Below are 17,710 nucleotides of genomic sequence, written 5' to 3'. Positions count from 1 at the left end.
TATTTGTCTTCTGCCTACCTAGCATGCCTGGGACTTAGAAAGGTTAGAGTGGCCTTCAAGCAGATGTGCTCCAACTAGGGTTAGGGGTAGAGGAGCAGAATGCGTAACATGACAGCACACAGCAGGGTGCTTTGTAGGATCACAGAATGGAAACAGACCGAGGCACTATAGAAATAAGCCAGCATGATGAATTTTCTCCCAGCTATTGACATAGGCAACATCCTTTGAGGAAGACAGTCAGGTATTCTTTGTTCCATCAGATAGATTAAAAAAATTAGGGATGTTAACGACTTGACTCTGGACATGTAAACTGATGAGTGAGAAGGCTGGGACCCAAAACATCTGATAGAGCCAAATTTAATGTTTTTCTAATGCCAACTATTTTGCCACTGATTTCTGCCATACCAATAATGAATCTCCCAGCCCCTTACAAAAAACAAGAAGATGGGCGGGATTCCATGCAATAAAACCCAATAATCATTTTTCTTGCTTAGAGGCTGATATCTTGGGGCTTCTATTAACTAGTAAAAATTCACTTTATCATTACCCAGAAACTCAGAGCCAATTTTATTTTTTATTTCAATACTTAGACAAAGCTCTTTTTAATAGTTTACATTTCTGTGCACCATTCTCACCGTGATCTGGGTTCCTTGGTTGCCTGCACATGGTTTAGGAGGAGTCTGCAGCTTTCCATCTGAGTAACTTGCTCTAATCAGAAAACATACAAGATTATTAATATCTAATGGCAACACAATATATACTTAGCCAAAGGATAAAAAAGAAAATTAGACCAGTAATAGACTGTAATGCAGTCATATTATGTATTGTCTTTATTGTTTAGCATTTCATTTTCCTGCTATTTCTATAATCATTTTGATTGGGAAAAAAAAAAGCCCAATTCTTTCAGCAAATTTTGCTTATAAACCAACTAAAAAAGAAGGAATTAAAAGTTGGTGAGTTTTGAATTACTAAACAATAATTTTTCCATTGCCTAAGATACCAGTAAAATTTTCTATAATTCTGCAATCATTTATTGAGGAGTTACCACATGCCAGGCCTGTGGAGACCCTGATAATAAACAAAGGTCTTAGAAAGCACTTGACATGATAAGTGGACAGACTTTTACCCAAAGTATAATGTCCTAACTAATCTGGAGAAGGAACCACTCAATGTGGGGTGGGAGTAAAGTCATCAGAAAAAGGGTAATTCACTTCATCTTTAGGGAGGAATAGTTTTAGGTGGAGACAGCAGGAAAGACCAGGAGAGAGAGAGAAAAAAAAAAAATTGAAACTTTGGACTACATGGCAAATGGAAATGTGTGGAGAAAAAGGCTGGAAGGATACACTGGGTACCAAGATGATAGCTCTGAATCTCATCCTGCCATAGAGGGGAGTCACTAGAGACTCCAGGCAGGGGCACAACCTGATCCCAAAGATCAATGAACAAACTTGTGTTCAAGGTTATCTAGGAAGACATTAATTCAGAAATGATTTCTCTGGTTTGTGATACAATTCTAATCATCTCAGCTTACCCAGAATTCACAGTCAAGACCCCTAGATCAGTGCTACATACTCTAAAATGCTTCCCGTTCCATTACTTCACACATCCATATGTTGAAGAAGACTGAGAAAACATAACTGCCCTTTGCTTTCCATTTTAATTTACACAATCTTATATGTTTAAAATTGTTCTTTCCTTTTACTTTTGGCACCACTTACTACCTGTCTTCAACTAGTGAATTGCCAGTGCTTATAAAATAAAGATACGATGATATTGATTCCTTGAATCTCATTTTTGTTCTGTTCCAAGGCTACTCATTAGCCTCTGGATATTGTACCAGCATAACAAGCAGCAGCTAGTCACTGGAAAGCAAGTCAGCACAGATATATACAAACTGTAAAGAACTCGTAGCTTAGGAGCCAGTATCCTACCCAGAAATCCTATAATCAGCCCAAAGTAATACCCTTTTGAAAGCAAAGGGGCAGAAATACCATCAGCAGCTATCGTTTATTTAGAATGCCTACATGTAATAGACACCTTGCTGGGCACTTATAATGTTAAATCTTATCTTTTAAGAAGTCATGAAATAAGAGTATCACCTTATAATCAACTTATCAACTTATCCATAGGGAGGAAAGAAAACTTAACCAAAATCTCAGCCAAAAAAAAGATAACACTCATGTTTAAGAATTACTCTGGGATCAAGCAAAAAATCAGCAGCACTATACCTGTATGCACACTTTCCATCAGCTGTTTTGGTTGTAATAGTAACATGAGCCACATGGCTTATGCTGGCCAAAGCCTAGGAAATGGGATGAAAGAAAAACACTGTCACCTAGTCAAAGGGAAAGGTTACCCAAACTGGCTCTTTCAATCTATATTAATACATGGTAACAATGAGCACTTTGATGATGTTAAAAAAAAGGATATAAAATTGAATCTGTAGCATAATCATTAGTAAAAAGGATAAACATATGTTAAAAAGTTCAAAAGGAATCACACTAAAGCTTATTGCATTAACGGTAATTATATTCATGTGGCAAAACAACAGGCATTGTGTTAGCCAGCTTTCCATTACTATAACAAATACCTGAGACGATCAACTTATAAAAACAAAACCAGTATTTGGCACATGGCTGTAGAGGTTTCAGTCTATGGTCAGTTGGCCCCACTGTTTTTGGGCCTGTGGCAAAGCAATAAATACATCAAGGTGGGGAGTAAGGAGGGGAATAGAGGCACTCAACTCATGTCCACAGGAGGCTAAAAGAGAGAAAGGAAAAGGAAGGTGTCCCACTATCTCCTTAAAGGACACATCCCCACTTTCATTCTTCCTAAATAACTACTCTAATGGGTTTCTCTGGTCCCCTAGATCATCCAGAGAGGAAGAGAGCCCTGTCAAAACCTGACTTGAGCCCAGTGAGACCCAGTGAAACCCATGTATTCTGACATACAGAATGATTAGACAGTAAGTTTGTGTTGCTTTATACCACTAAGTTTGTGGTAATTTGGAGGGGCAGCCATAAGAAACTACTACTAACAGTTTTTTAAAACATGTATATTTTCACCTAAGAATGTTATTTCTATAAATTTATGTTAAGGAAGACTGGGGTATCATTCAAACAGTAGAGTGCTTGCATAGCAAGCACAAGGCCCTGAGGTCAATCCCTAGTACTGGATTAAAAAAAAAAATTATCCTAGGGAAATAACTAAACAAAACAGTGTTTGTACAAGAGTATTTATCAGAGCTTTCAACAGGCAAAAATGGCAAACAGCTGAAATATTCAACAAGAAACCACTTAAACTACAGTATATACATACACATAACAGACTGCTTTGTGCTCATTAAAAACCATACAGGCCCATATTTACTGGATGAAAAGGTATCCATAAAGAATAGTTTAGTCTTAAAAATATTTTTTGACTATTTTCTATATTGGCATAATCTAATACATATTTAAGTATAAGAACAAAAAAACCCTATATTTTTATATCAAGAAAATTAACACTTTTCAAATAGCCAATCTATGTTCAAATATCTTTAGCTCACTTTTTTTTTTTTTTATAGCCATTTGTCAAATTAGGATCAAGGTAAGGTCTATTAAGTAAAGTTGACTCACAAGCCTCTGCAATCTTTTTTAATTTGCAAGACATTTTCTACCTTCTTTACTCTTGTTTCTCTTGCAACTTATTTGTTGAAAATCTTTTGTCATACAGTTTTTTAATATCAGCATCATTTACCATGCTTTCCTGTCCCCTACATTTTCTGTATATTAGCACTTAGATCTAAGTACTGATTAGATTCACATTTGATTTTTTTACAAAACAACTTTATAGGTGTTCTATCAAGAGATGCAGAATATCTGAGATCTGTGTACATAAAACAGTTATGGTGTAAAAAGTAATTATGAACAATTCACAGTCTTGGAAAGCAAAATTTAATTAAATTTGTTCAAATTTACATATATTTAATGAGCAAAAAAGATAAAATTTCATTTACTTCTGTTGAGAAACATATGCTGACAAATGATAATGTCAACACAGGGGGCTATTTACACATTTCTTTAAACCTTAGCTTACCTCACCCCGAAAACCATAGGTAGAAATACTGGCTAAATCCTCAAACGACTTTAGTTTACTTGTAGTGAACCTCTCACAGACAATATCCAGGTCTTCTTTCTGTAAGATACAAAAAAAAGAAGAAAAAAATTAAATAATTATGTTACTCATTTTTCCAAATTTTTCTGAATTTCCATTTTATTGATTTAATCCAGGAAGAAATTCTTCTTAGAAGAAGAGTTTTTAAATTAGCAGTAACTTCTTCATTTGGCATCCAGAATACGACACTATACTAGTGTTCCTCCTTTCTTACTAGGTTGTTTCTTTTCCATTTGCTGTTTCCACCTCATGTCCCCACCTCCTGACATTGGAGTAGCCCAGTACTTCATCCTTAGACCTATTCTCTATCCATACTCACTGTCTTGATGATCTCATTCAGTCCTTTTTTTAAAATTAGGAAACATGGCTCAGGCAGTAAAGCACCTGCCTAGCAAGCACGAGACCCTGTGTTCAATCCCCCAGCACCACGAAAAAAAAAATTAGAAAATTTCATATTCACACTTGAAAGTGTAGAGTTCAGTGGCATTAAGTACAGTCACACTGTTGTGCAACCATCACCTCCATCCATTTCCAGAACTTCATCATCCCCAAATTGAATCTCTGTACCCATTAAACAATAACTCTCCATTCTTCCCTATCCCCCAGTCCCAGGAAACCACCATTCTACATTCTGTCCCTATGAGTTTGACTCTCTAGCAACCTCATATAATAGGAATCATAATAGTTCTATTTTAATGAGTGATTTATTTCACTTAAGAGTATCTTCAAATTTCATTCATGTTGAAGCATATATTAAGATTTCATTCCTATTTAAGGCTGAACATTATTCCATTGTGTGTCTCTGTGTGTGTGTATTTATCACCTTTTGTTTACCCATTTCTCCACCGATGGACACAAGGGCTGCTTTTACCTTCTAGCTAATGTAAAGAATGCTGCTATAAATATAAGTATACAAATATCTATCCAAGTTCTTGTTTTTACTTCTTTTCCATCTATGCACAAAAGTGGAATTGTTGGAACCTAACAGTAATTCTACTTTTTTGAGGACTCACCATACCATTTTTCATAATGGTTACACTAATTTACATTTCTATCAGCAATGGACAAGGGGTTCAATTTTTCTACCTCACCTGTTTATTTTAATTTTTTTTATTGATAACGGACATTCTAATGAGTGTGAAATGCTATTTTATTGTGATTTGTATATGCATTTCTCTAATGCATCTTTTCAGTGAGTTTCATGGCTTTTCATAGTATTAAAATTCAGTCAAGTCTGAAATTTTTATCTGAAAACCTCTATACAACACTCCAGACTCACATGCACATCTTAAAAAAGGCATCTTAAATTTAAACACCCAAAAATGAACCTCTCGTCCTCCCGCCAAACCTGCTTCTTCCATAATCTTTCCCAGCTCAGTAACTGGCAACTCTGTTTTGCTTTTTACAAAGTAAAAACCTTGAAATCATTCTTTTTTTTTTTAAAAGGCAGCAGGATAATTTATTATTGAGCATGATTAAGGTGATTATGGAGGGGACAGCACAACTACAGGACAAGGACTTGCTTATTTGTCCAGGGGACCACAATTAGGGATATATTTGACCCCACAGCCATCAGGGATGAACTGCTTCTCAGCTACTATGTCTTCAAATTCATCTGCATTAACTTGGTAAAGCCCCACATCTTTGAGATATAGATCTTCTTATGGCCAGAGAACTTAAATTTGGCCCTGAATAGGGCCTGAATCATGTGTTCCTTATTCTGCAGCTTGGTGCAGATGGACATGATTACCTGGCCAATGTGAACTCTGTAGACACTGTGCTGTGGGGCTTACTAAAGCTACCCTGTATACTTATCTGGAATTTAGATTGGGGACAGCATGAGAACAGAGACATGAACACACTGAAAACTTGTCTTCAAAGTTCCTTAGGGCAACCTACACAAGCAGCAGGCTACATACACTACTGAGGAGGCTGCAGTTTGCAGTCACTGCACCCCAGGTCCCTATGTGCAAAGGAAGCTGGTTGGCTTAATTGGCTGCAGTTGAAATCATTCTTGATTTCTCCTCTCACACCCTACTTCAGCAAATTCTGAGCACTCTGCCTTCAGAATCTTACTGCTTTTTATACCTCTGATGCAACCAAGCTGGTTCAAGGCACTGTCACCTCTTCCTGGATTCCTGCAAGAGCCTTCTCATTGCTTCTACCCTACCCTTTGGCAGTCTATTTTCCACATAGCAGAGAAAATTCTTTTTATAAAACTCACCAAATCATGTACCACTTTACTTAAAACCCACTAGTCATAGTCCCCCATAGTAGCCATAAAAAGCCAGATTTTTAGTAAAGCCAAAGACTTTACTATGGCTTATAAGGAACGACATGTTCTCTCTCTCAGCCCTCATCTACTCTTTTGCTCACTCTGCTTTAGACACACCAGTCCTTTAATATTTCATGCATGCTTCTACTTCATGGTCTTTTGTCTTTATTGTTCTTTCTGCCCAAGATACTCATCCTTTGAACAGTCTCATGACTTGCTCCTTGATTTCCATCAGTTCACTCCTTAGATAACACATCCATACTAAAGCGTTCCTGAACCATTCCACTGAAATTGCATTCTTCCCCATTCCCCCATGCCTATCTTCCTCCCTTTCATTTTTTCCATAGTACTTAATGCCACCTGACATTCTATTTATCATACTTGTTGTTTATTGTTTTTCTCCCACTGCTACAATGGAAGCACCAGACCAAAAAGGATTTTTGTCTATCTTATATTCACTGCTATATGCCTTCAACAGTGTCCAATATGTACTCAATACATAATTACTGTTAGTGTTGAATATTTTAATAAAAAATTCTCATCTGCAAAACCCTAAGTTACCAGAACAGAGAAAGGTTCTCTTTTTCCTGCAGATATATCACATGAACCACATAAACATCCTGCTTCTTTGAGATTTTACTTACCCTGATTCCAGTGCCATTGTCTTGGATCTGAATTAACTTCAGGCCTCCCTCTTTAACAATCACTTGAATACTTGTGGATTTTGCATCTAAACTGGCAAATCAAACAGAAAATATTTATTAGTCTGCAACAACTCTAATACACACATTTTAATATGGACTAAGGAATAATAACAAACTCCAAATAAATACAGGAGTGCATGATTATATGTTTTTCCTTTGTCTTACAGGCTCAGTGTCTACATTGTATGAGTTTGTATATTAAGTACTAGAGGAGTAGGACAACTGTCATTTCCAACATGACAGTCAGCACGATTTCTGTCCCTCTAGGAAAAATAAAGTTAAAAGTAGGATCCTTTTAGCACGTGCTTATATTGTACTCTTTTCTCAACCAATTTTACTGTTACTTCAACTTATTTGGCCTCTGGGTTCTAAGTGACTCTAATGAAATATCATTTAAAAAATTTTAAACGTTTTTCTTTAAGACAATATACTTATGATGGAGGAAAGAAAAAAATGGTAATGCAGAAAGTTTTTTAAGAAACCAATAAGTCTTTTGTGCTTTAATAAGAGTAGCACATAAACACAGAGTATCTACTAGACAAAACAAATTCCGCTTGGAGCTGCATGAGAAAGAGAAGTTATCGACAGCCCTCACAGAAAATTATTTATTCAAAAACAAGACAGTAAGTTACTTAAGTATTAAAGAACTTTCTGGGGAACGCCTGTATTGAAATTGTACTAGCCATCTTGACTTACATATTAAAAAGAGCCTCACTGGACTCCATACAAAATTTCTGCTTGTAGAATTAATTGTAAGCCACTGAGTTAGAGTTTCAGGAACAGTACAATAATTGGTCCAAGTTAGTGTGTCAGTTCATTAAAACATTGTAGAAACAAAAGCTAGCCTATGGCTGTTACTGCTATTTTAAATCAAATGTTGAAAATATTTCCAGGCTTCCTGCTCCTTCTTCTGTCTACCTTCTAATTCTTTCCTTTCCATCTGTGCTCCTTTTTGACTCACTGTTCTTCCAGTCCCATTGCCCTGAATGGTTTGTTTTCACAATGTAACCTGCCACAATTCTTCACTTGAGGGTTGTTTTCTCTATCTCCCTGATGATGTATGGATTTCTTTTTCTTTTTTTTAGCGGTACTGGGGTTTGATCTCCGGGCCTCAGGCTTGCGAGGTAGGTGCTCTTACCACTTGAGCCATACCTTTAGCCCTAATGTATGGACTTTGCTAACATAGATTTTAATACAAAGAAAGTACCTGACAAAACTTTCAGGTACATTAATAGTATTTTTACAGCCCACTTTTCTTTTCACACGTTTTTAACCTTTTCCCTCCACGTTGTTGACAGTTTTAAGCTTCCGAATCAACGATGCCCCGTAGTCTATCTTCAAAGTGTCTCCCCCAGATATAAAGGGCCTGGGAACACTAAATGGAGACATTAACTTGGCAGAGGGAAATCAGAAGTTAATCCCCAATCCCATTAGCCTGCCTTAAAACTCCAACATTTATTTTGAACAAAATTCAAAAAATATTTGTGCTCGTGAACGTGTATGGATTATTTTCTGGAATGAATGACAAGCAAGACATTAACATAGTTTTCTCTGAACGAAAATTGCTTTTCTTTCACCATAAACATTTATACATTTTTAATTTCACATCTGCATAAAATTTTAAGTTAAGAATCTTCTTTCGTTAACGGTACCATTAAAGCAATACTAAGTTTATCCCTCTATTTGCACCCTAACCCTTAGGAAAGTCTCGCGAAAACGCCTGGAGAACTCCGCCTGGGGAGAAGGTCAAACGCACGCGAATTCGGGTCCCCGCGGCCACCGCCGCAGTGCGCATGCGCTGTACCCGCCTCCAACAGGGGCAGGGAGGCGTATCCACGCTGTTCGGCGTGACTGCCAGTTAAGTCGTAGCCTTTAAGAGAACTCGGCCCAACTCCCTCCGTACCAGTTTTCAATCATCTCTTTAATGGCATTAGCCGGCCGCTGTATTACTTCCCCCGCCGCGATGCGGTTCACCACTGTTTCGTCCAGCCGCCGAATAACTCCCGCCACGAGCGCCATTTTGGCGCCAGAATAACGGAGGTCAAGTCTAGATGCTCACGGGCAGTGCAGTTAGCCAATCACTTCAGTTCCTTCTGCTTACGTTCTTCCTTCAATTCTGGCTTACGCCATCCTGCACCGCCTCCAACAGCCGTTATTGATTTGGCAGCTTAAATGCCAGTCAAACTGCTGGTTAAGAATATCCGGTTCTGGGTCTCTCACTTTGTCCCTCCCTAAATTGGCTGCAGAGGACTAAAATAGGAGGATATGCGCTTGCGCTTTCGAGATCCTCACAGCTCTTCCTATTGGCTTATTCCTAGGAGCTTCAGGGAATACGAAATCTCCAGCCAATAGGAACGGAGGTGCCGTGGTGGAGGCTGGTGTCTGGGTGCTCGGGTGATCTGGCGCAGAGCAGAGGAGGTGCTTGGCGCTGGTCCGGCTCCTCCCCGCGTCTTGCGGCCCTTTTGAGGTTGGTGTGCTCTTGTGGCCTCCCGCAGAATGTGGATGACGCCCAAAAGGATTAAGATGGAAGTCGACGAGGCTCTTGTTTTCCGGCCGGAATGGACCCAGCGTTACTTGGTGGTGGAGCCTCCGGAGGGCGATGGGGCCTTGTGTCTGGTGTGTCGCCGCCTCGTCGCATCTACCCGCGAACGCGACGTCAGGCGCCACTATGAGGCTGAACACGAATTCTACGAGCGGTTTGTAGGGGAGGAGGAGCGCGCGGCTTTGGTGGAACGTCTGCGTCAGGGCGACTTGTCGATGGCGGCCGCGTTCACTCCCGAGGAGAGAGCTGCGCGTGCAGGCCTCGGGCTCTGCCGCCTATTGGCCTTGAAGGGTCGTGGCTGGGGTGAGGGAGACTTTGTGCACCAGTGCATGGAGGTGTTGCTTAGAGAGGTACTGCCCGATCACGTGGGTGTGCTGGAAGGCATTGATTTATCTCCAGAGATCACAAGGCAGAGGATTCTGAGCATTGACAGCAACCTGCGTAATCAGCTTTTTAACCGAGCCAGGGACTTTAAAGCCTATTCCCTTGCCTTGGACGACCAGGCTTTTGTGGCCTATGAGAACTACCTCCTAGTCTTTATCCGTGGTGTGGGCCACGACTTGGAGGTGCAAGAAGATCTTCTGACCATTATCAACCTGACTCATCACTTTAGTGTCGGTGCGCTCATGTCGGCGATTCTAGAGGCCCTGCAGACAGCAGGGCTCAGCTTGCAGCGAATGGTTGGCCTGACCACCACCCACACGTTGAGGATGATTGGTGAGAACTCAGGACTGGTGTCATACATGAGAGAAAAGGCTGTAAGCCCTAACTGTTGGAATGTGATCCACTATTCAGGATTTCTTCACTTGGAACTGTTGAGTTCTTATGACATAGACGTTAATCAGATCATAAATACCATATCCGAGTGGATAGTTATGATTAAGACCAGAGGCGTTAGACGACCTGAGTTTCAGCCGTTACTAACTGAGTCTGAATCAGAGCACGGTGAAAGGGTTAATGGACGATGTCTGAACAATTGGCTTAGAAGAGGGAAAACTTTAAAACTAATATTTTCACTGAGAAAAGAAATAGAAGCCTTCTTGGTTTCAGTAGGGGCAACAACAGTCCATTTCACAGACAAGCAGTGGCTTTGTGACTTTGGCTTCTTGGTGGATATTATGGATTATCTTCGAGAACTCAGTGAAGAATTGCAAATTACTAAAGTCTTTGCAGCGGCTGCCTTTGACCGTATTTGTGCTTTTGAGGGTAAGCTGAATTCATTTCAGACACATATTGAGGAAAACAATCTAACAGACTTTCCCGCCCTCAGCATAGTTGTTGATGAGCTTAAACAGCAGTTTAAGGAAGATCAAAAAATCTTTGATCCTGACAGGTATCAAATGGTGATCTCTCGTCTACAAAAAGATTTTGAGAGACATTTTAAGGATCTCAGGTTCATTAAAAAGGACTTGGAACTTTTTTCAAATCCATTCAGCTTTAAGCCTGAATATGCACCTATTTCAGTAAGAGTGGAGCTAACAAAACTTCAGGCGAACACTGATCTTTGGAATGAGTACCGAGTCAAAGACTTGGGGCAGTTCTATGCTGGACTGTCTGCTGAATCTTACCCAATTATCAAAGGGGTTGCCTATAAGGTGGCATCCTTGTTTGATAGTAACCAAATCTGCGAAAAGGCTTTTTCATATTTGACTCGAAACCAACACACTTTGAGCCAGCCACTGACAGATGAGCATCTCCAAGCCCTGTTTCGGGTTGCCACAACTGAAATGGATCCCCGTTGGGATGACCTTGTGAGAGAAAGAAGTGAATCTAATCCATAAGCCTTGTAATACGACATTGAAACAATTCAACTAAACAAGAATTCAATGTTAGAAGCAAAAATTTGATTTTTTTTTTCAAGATTACAAAGTACTGAGTTTATTACAAGATGTCCAAATTGATCACAATTCAAATCCTTCTGACAGTTGCCTTTTTTCCATCTCATCTGGCAGCATGGAACTGAAACATGAGAATACCAGCTTTTTAAAAACTTAGTTTAATGGCAAAGTCATTGTTATTTTTATGGTATAATTAATTTTCATCAAGTTTAATACTGATAATGTGAGTTGAATTAGAAATCTGGTTTTAAAGTGTTCTGAAGATATATGCCAAAATTTTAGATCTTAATTTAACAAAGTGTTAAAATTCTGATAAATACAGTCAAAATTATCAACTTCTTAAATGTATGTATGAACTAATTTTCAGAAATTCACATAGCAAGTTTCTAAGTTTCAGAAAAGGAACAATGTATGTAGAGTGGAGGTATTTTTGTCTAACAAAATGTTTGACACTTTTGTATTTCTGAGTCTAAAGTAAATATTGACAGATTTCCTCCCTCTCGCTACTCCTCACACCCAGTGATACTGATACTACTAAAGGAGGAGATAATCAAAATTTTAGGAAGAGGAACAATTTATAAGGTTGCTGATTTAAGAGGCTTCCTGCAATTTTGAGATAAGAATAGTCAATTAATTGGGGGGGGGCTTCCCCTGAATTTTTCACAACTGGGGGCTGTTTTGTCAGCTTATCTATCAAAGGACTATGGTAAGTATAGAATTTTAACCTTTGTTATTTAGTAATTCTTTTTTCTACGCTAGACAGAAATTTGGCCCTATGGTAAAGGGTGAGGAAAAGATTTTTGCACTTGAAGAGTTGTGAGATATTTTAGCTTATTTGTTTTATCTGCATGGGTGGTATTACTTTATAAAGAACCTGCTTAAAGGAAACACTTTATTTTAAAATGATACAATATCAGATTTTGTTAGCTGCTGGAAATGGATTTATTCTAGAATTAAGAACTGTCCTACTCATTCAGTAGTTAGGAAAATGTAAGTAGAAATATTTAAATCTCAAGCAGCCTTATTCACAGATTGTAGTAATTCCATATTTCTAGTAAGACATCTGTTTTTTGCTATAACAGTAATTCTCAAACTTACGCTGCGAAAGGCACTCTTAACAGGAAAGCCCAATATATAAAACTGATTTAAAAGACAGGACCCAACTTGTAACTAACTCACAGACTCTCAAGTACAATTTGAAAACTGTTGTGCTACTAAATCCTGTCTTAAGTATTGCAGCACGATTCTGTTGTCACTAACCCAGCAAATTCAAGGAACCAGGATACAACCAAGAATTTAGAAGGAACTGGTGCCTAAGCAATCTAAATAGATGCTGTAAGAGCCTAAGAACCAAAGTTGGAACAGTGATTCTCAACCAAATGCAGTAACCCTTCCAGAGGATGCTGGGAAATGTACAGGGTCACCTTTTTGGTTGTCATATTTACTAGAGGGTTCTGCTGGCATGTAAGCTAAAGACCTCTCCCCGCTGCTGTGCACAGGACAGTCTGGCACTGCGAAGAATTACCCCTCCCAAAGTGCCAGTAGATGCCCAGTGTACAGTATCGTATTTCAAGGATAGGACAAATTACCGGTAGAAGCTGATGCTATACTTAATAGGGAAGACTAATTCCAGCATTCCATGTTTGGCTGGTAAGATGCAAAAAACATTGATATGTTCCAGTAGCTCCTAATAGCATTTAACTAATTAATTAAGTAATACTGAATCAGATTAAAGGGCTCTGTCCTATTAAACATTATTAGTTTAGGACAGAAAAGTGTTATGTATTGACAAGATATTGAGTTGACATTTTGGTTTGCAAACTGCTTAAATGTCTGAAAAAACAGCAGTGAAAAACTGAAAACTCTACCGGTAATTTTCCAATAGCTTTCTGTATTGTCTTTCACAGCAAATGCTTTATTACTTGAAAGATTGGAAGACCTGAAAGCTGCTTCTGCTTTTTAATCCCAGTTCCTCAAATATTGAAATTGTGTACATTTTGTGAAGTTTGAATATGTTTTGTTTAAGGTGATAATAAAATTAGTCTGCATCATATCACTGAGTAGGGGAGAGACATAAGCAAAGGATTTTAAAAATTGACCCTCAGTGATTGAGAATTTGCTATAACTAGTCTTGTTTGTTAAAAAAAAAAGTGTATTTTACTGTTTTCTGTATTGAGTAATTCTGTAGCTGCATGGCAGTCTCTTTTTTATAAATACATAGTTGTTACTGGTCCTGTGGTATTGGTGAATATAGTTAAAATAAGTGCCATTTATTGAAAACTCTAATGCCCTTACCAGTTACTTACCCCATCTCCTTTTTTTTCTGGTTTTCTTGAAAGATTTGTTTTCCCATTAAGTCTTTGTCAATATTCTTACCCTTTTTGAAATAGTTGATTACTTTAGCTTTGAGGAGATTCTAGCTCTAAGTCTGCTTTCTCAGTCTTTGTAGGCACCTCTTCCCCTTAATATCTATTAAGTCTTTTCCCTTTTTTTTAGGCTGCCTAATTAATCTCCCTTGCTTATCTCCCTTACATTACCTCCCTAGCTGATCTCATCTCCTTCTATGGCTTTGGTTACCACCTGTGTGCAAATACTTCCAAATTCACGTTTCCTTTCCAGATTTTTGTCAGATTGTGTCTGATTGCTAATTTAAATCTACTTTGCTGTCTCGTAGGCAAAACACATCATTGATCTTACCCCCAAGCCTGCGCTTCCTCTCATTTTCCTTTTTCTTCAGTAGATGGCACAATCACTGCCAATTTTCCAGCTGTCCTTGCCCAAGCCAAAAATGGAGTCAATCTGGTCCTGTCACTCTACTGCTTTCACCATTGCTCTTAGAAGATTATGCAAATTCCTGTTCATCTTTCAGCTCTCAGTTTATATGTTACTTCATCTAGGAAGCTTTATGGCGGCCAAGTGCCCTGACTGCACTCCTTAAACACCTGTTCTTCCCCAGCTGCACACTTAGTAATTGTTCTACTTATTGATCGCTGCGAGACTGTAAGCTTTATAAGAGCAAGAGACCATGTAAGTCTTGCTCTATATCTCTAGTGCTTAGCACAATGCCTGGCATTTCAGTAAGTGTTTGGGCAAATATTTGTATAGTGTTTTATAATCTTTGAATCTCTTTCGTGGTCTCATTTGACCTTCACACTCGTCCTGCCTGTTCTCTGGGTAGTTGTTAGCCACATGTTGCAAATTAAGAAGTGAAACTTAAGTTCTTTGTGACTAGGGACCTCATTGTTGTATTTCCAGAATTTAGTGCAGTGTTTAGCATGTGGTTCAAATATGTGTATGTTGTTAAGGAAACAAACTGAGACTTCAATTTCCCCTAGTAAACATGATGAGTAGTAAAGTTAGCATTCAAACCCAGGTGTACTCACATAAATCCACTAGGTAATACTAAGTACTTCCGTGAAATAAAGTCTTATTATTATTTAATTTCCAAAGGGACCTACATATAGAGGGAAAAGATTGGATAACTTCTTAGATTGAACTAAAATAATACTTTCGTAATTAAAATTTTACCTTCAGTATTAGAGAAAGTGCCACATAAGACTTAACATCCATTTTTCCTTTTGTAGGCATCAACCCTAGGAGAAAATGGCTTGCTATTTACTTGCTACTTTCCTTTACAGATGACTTATGGCTCTTCTGGAATTTAAAAGTAAGTAAATTTAACAAACTTAGAAGAATGACTTGGCTTTTCTGATCAGTGGATATATACTTCACTTGCTTTTCTACCTGCAGAATGCCCTCATCACCTCCCCAAGGAAGATGACCCAAAAAATGACATCTAGTTAATATGTACTTTTAGATTCACTTGTTTCTTTGCTTGCTTGTTCCCATGCCTCTAAATTTAATCTCTGGGTCACTGGGGCTTTTCAGTCCTAAGTAGGAGAGCCAAACCTTTAGTCTCTTTGCAGAAGCTGTTATGCCCAATTTAAGGGATTAACTGGTGTCACAGTCTTAATTGAATTTATAGTCTAAGGCCCATTAACTCACTCAGATCTTGACAGTAGTTATGATAGTCATCCAATGATTAGATCCTTTGGGTTAAAGGATTTCTCATTTTTATCTTGTAATAGAAAAGTTGCCTCATTCTACACAGTAAGTACTTGACCTTATAAATTCTCTATTCTTATTTCTGCCTGAAAACTGACTCATTCCTTTCTGGATTCATCTCTTCTGTACATATTGTCAAATGCAGTGAACAGCAACCACAAAATAATTAGTTTTTCTTTCTTTTTTGTTTTGTTTTGTTTTGTTAGTAAAGGGTAGATTACCTGCCTTTCGGTTTATCCCAAGGGACAATTTCACCTCTCCATAATATGAGTTGCCCTGTGAAGTTATTTCTTTCATCCTCTAATAGCAATTTCCTGAATGCCTGTCAACTAGTCACTAAGCCAGTGAGTTCAGTATTTTAGTTTTTTGTAAACAGGGATCCAATTTCTGCGTCATGTTGCTATGGGGTAACAATTATAAAATTTTAGTGTCTCAAATAATTTGACTGTAGACTTTGCTGTAGATAAGAAGCTGGCAAACTACACCCCACAGGCAAAGTCCATCCTGCTTGATGTTTCTCTAAAGTTTTATTAGAGTACAGCTTGTCCGTTCATGAATTGTCTGGCTGATTTTGCTCTATCAAAGCAGAGTTATAGTTTTAACAGAGTGTATATCCCACAAAGCCTAGAATATTTACTTTTGGGCCTTTTACAAAGAAAAGTTCACTAATTCTTGCTCTAAAGTGTCCTCATTCTGGAGCTTGGGCTGACAAAGCAGATACCCCCATGGGTGTGCTGCTTACTTTGAGAAATGCAAAAAGAAAGTTTGCCAAATAACTTACAGGCCCTTAAAGTGCATGCCCATAAGTTGGACAAACAAAACCAGAAATATTTGGAAGACAAACCCTACTGGTTAACATGGCTATAGGACTCCGTTTATATAATTATTTTTAAAAATGTATTTTTGCTTTTTTCATTGAGATAAAAGTTTACAAATACCAAGTGAACACCTGGACTTTTATATTCACCCATGAATGCACCACCCAGATCAAGGTAGACCATATTTCTGTTACCCAATAGGTGCCCTATGCCTCTCCCATAAACACAGACAATTGTGAGTCTGGCCGTCATCACCATTAATTAGTTTTGCCTGTTTTGAAACTATGTAAGTGGAATAATTATGTGCACTCTTTTGTATTTTTGTTCAGCATTATGTCTGCAAGAATAATCCATGTTGTAGTAGCTTCTGTGTCATATTCCATTGTATGACTGTGCCACAACTTATCCATTCTAATGTTGACAGAAATTTGGATTGTTTCCAGTTTGTGATCATTATGAATAAAGTTTCTGTGAAAAGTTTTGTGTCTGTCTTTTAGTGTACCCTTTCGTTGTGGTATACCCTTTGGTAGGTATCCTGTTTCCATATTTCCTTCATACGGATTTTTCACAGAGCAACCAGAGGAATCCTTACTTTAAAATATGAGTCAGGTAATGCAACTTCTCTACTCAAAACCCTCTAATAACTTTCTCTCACCATCAGAATAAAATCCAGAGTCTTTATCATGGCCTACAAGGTTCTACATGATCTGTACCCACACACCCTTTTTTTCTTCCTATCTCACCTGAATTTTAATCTTTTATCCATATATCTTTCCTCACTTATGCTCTGTACTAGAATACTGTGCTTGTAAATTTGGGAATTAAGATAATTTGACCCTGTCCTTAAAAGAGGCTGTAATCTAAGGAAATGAGTGCACACGCACACATGCATATGGGGATTGAATCCAGAGCCTCTACACGTGAAATGTGCTCTACCACTAACCGTCTCCAGCCCCAATGGTTTTGACATAAGCCATAGCATTCATTTATGAAAAATTAATTATCCTAAGCTTAATTCCTGAAAGGGATTTAGAGATTAAAATATAAAACTTGATAAATTTTAAAAATGTGTAAGATCTTATATTTTAGTTCTGATTATGAATTAGAGTTCATCAACCTGGTTGTGACGCTATTATAAATTGTTCTCAATGAGGGTTGGGTGGGCATTGGGTGCTGGGAGGTAAGAAGGCAATAGAATAAAAAAGAAGTACTAATATTAAGTACAAAATAGCACAGCCATAATAAAGGACCCTTTAAATGTACTGTGTACATTACTTGTGGTCATAAATAACCGAAAGAATTGAGTAAACAGC

The 17,710-nt window shown here is 38.1% G+C and overlaps 2 protein-coding genes and 1 non-coding gene across 4 annotated transcripts in view; 1 reads left to right on the top strand and 2 right to left on the bottom strand.

Moving 5' to 3' along the window:
• Positions 1-9,393, bottom strand: part of Mlh1 (mutL homolog 1) — a 47,172-nt gene extending 37,779 nt beyond the window's left edge. For both annotated transcript variants that reach the window (XM_020168955.2, XM_074074160.1), the window contains exons 1-5: positions 9,038-9,393; positions 7,075-7,165; positions 4,078-4,176; positions 2,229-2,302; positions 636-708 (exon numbers count right to left, since the gene is read on the bottom strand). In XM_020168955.2, coding sequence (XP_020024544.1) covers positions 636-708; positions 2,229-2,302; positions 4,078-4,176; positions 7,075-7,165; positions 9,038-9,153 — 453 coding nt within the window. In that variant the 5' untranslated portion in view covers positions 9,154-9,393. The remainder of the gene's footprint in view (positions 1-635; positions 709-2,228; positions 2,303-4,077; positions 4,177-7,074; positions 7,166-9,037) is intronic.
• On the bottom strand, positions 6,023-6,157 carry LOC141423693 (small nucleolar RNA SNORA70). The gene has a single exon (XR_012448520.1). It is a non-coding gene; the product is annotated as a small nucleolar RNA SNORA70 (small nucleolar RNA).
• Positions 9,394-9,493: 100 nt separating the features above from the next.
• Positions 9,494-16,874, top strand: Epm2aip1 (EPM2A interacting protein 1). Its single transcript, XM_074074192.1, has one exon. It carries the CDS (start codon positions 9,631-9,633, stop codon positions 11,455-11,457), a length of 1,827 nt encoding a protein of 608 aa, XP_073930293.1. The 5' UTR covers positions 9,494-9,630; the 3' UTR covers positions 11,458-16,874.
• Positions 16,875-17,710: the final 836 nt, after the last annotated feature.

This window comes from Castor canadensis, chromosome 5 (assembly GCF_047511655.1).
Source record: "Castor canadensis chromosome 5, mCasCan1.hap1v2, whole genome shotgun sequence".
Classification (NCBI taxonomy): Eukaryota; Metazoa; Chordata; class Mammalia; order Rodentia; family Castoridae; genus Castor; species Castor canadensis.
The sequence above is the reverse complement of the archived record's forward strand: the minus strand, read 5'-3'. Positions and strand labels throughout refer to the sequence as shown.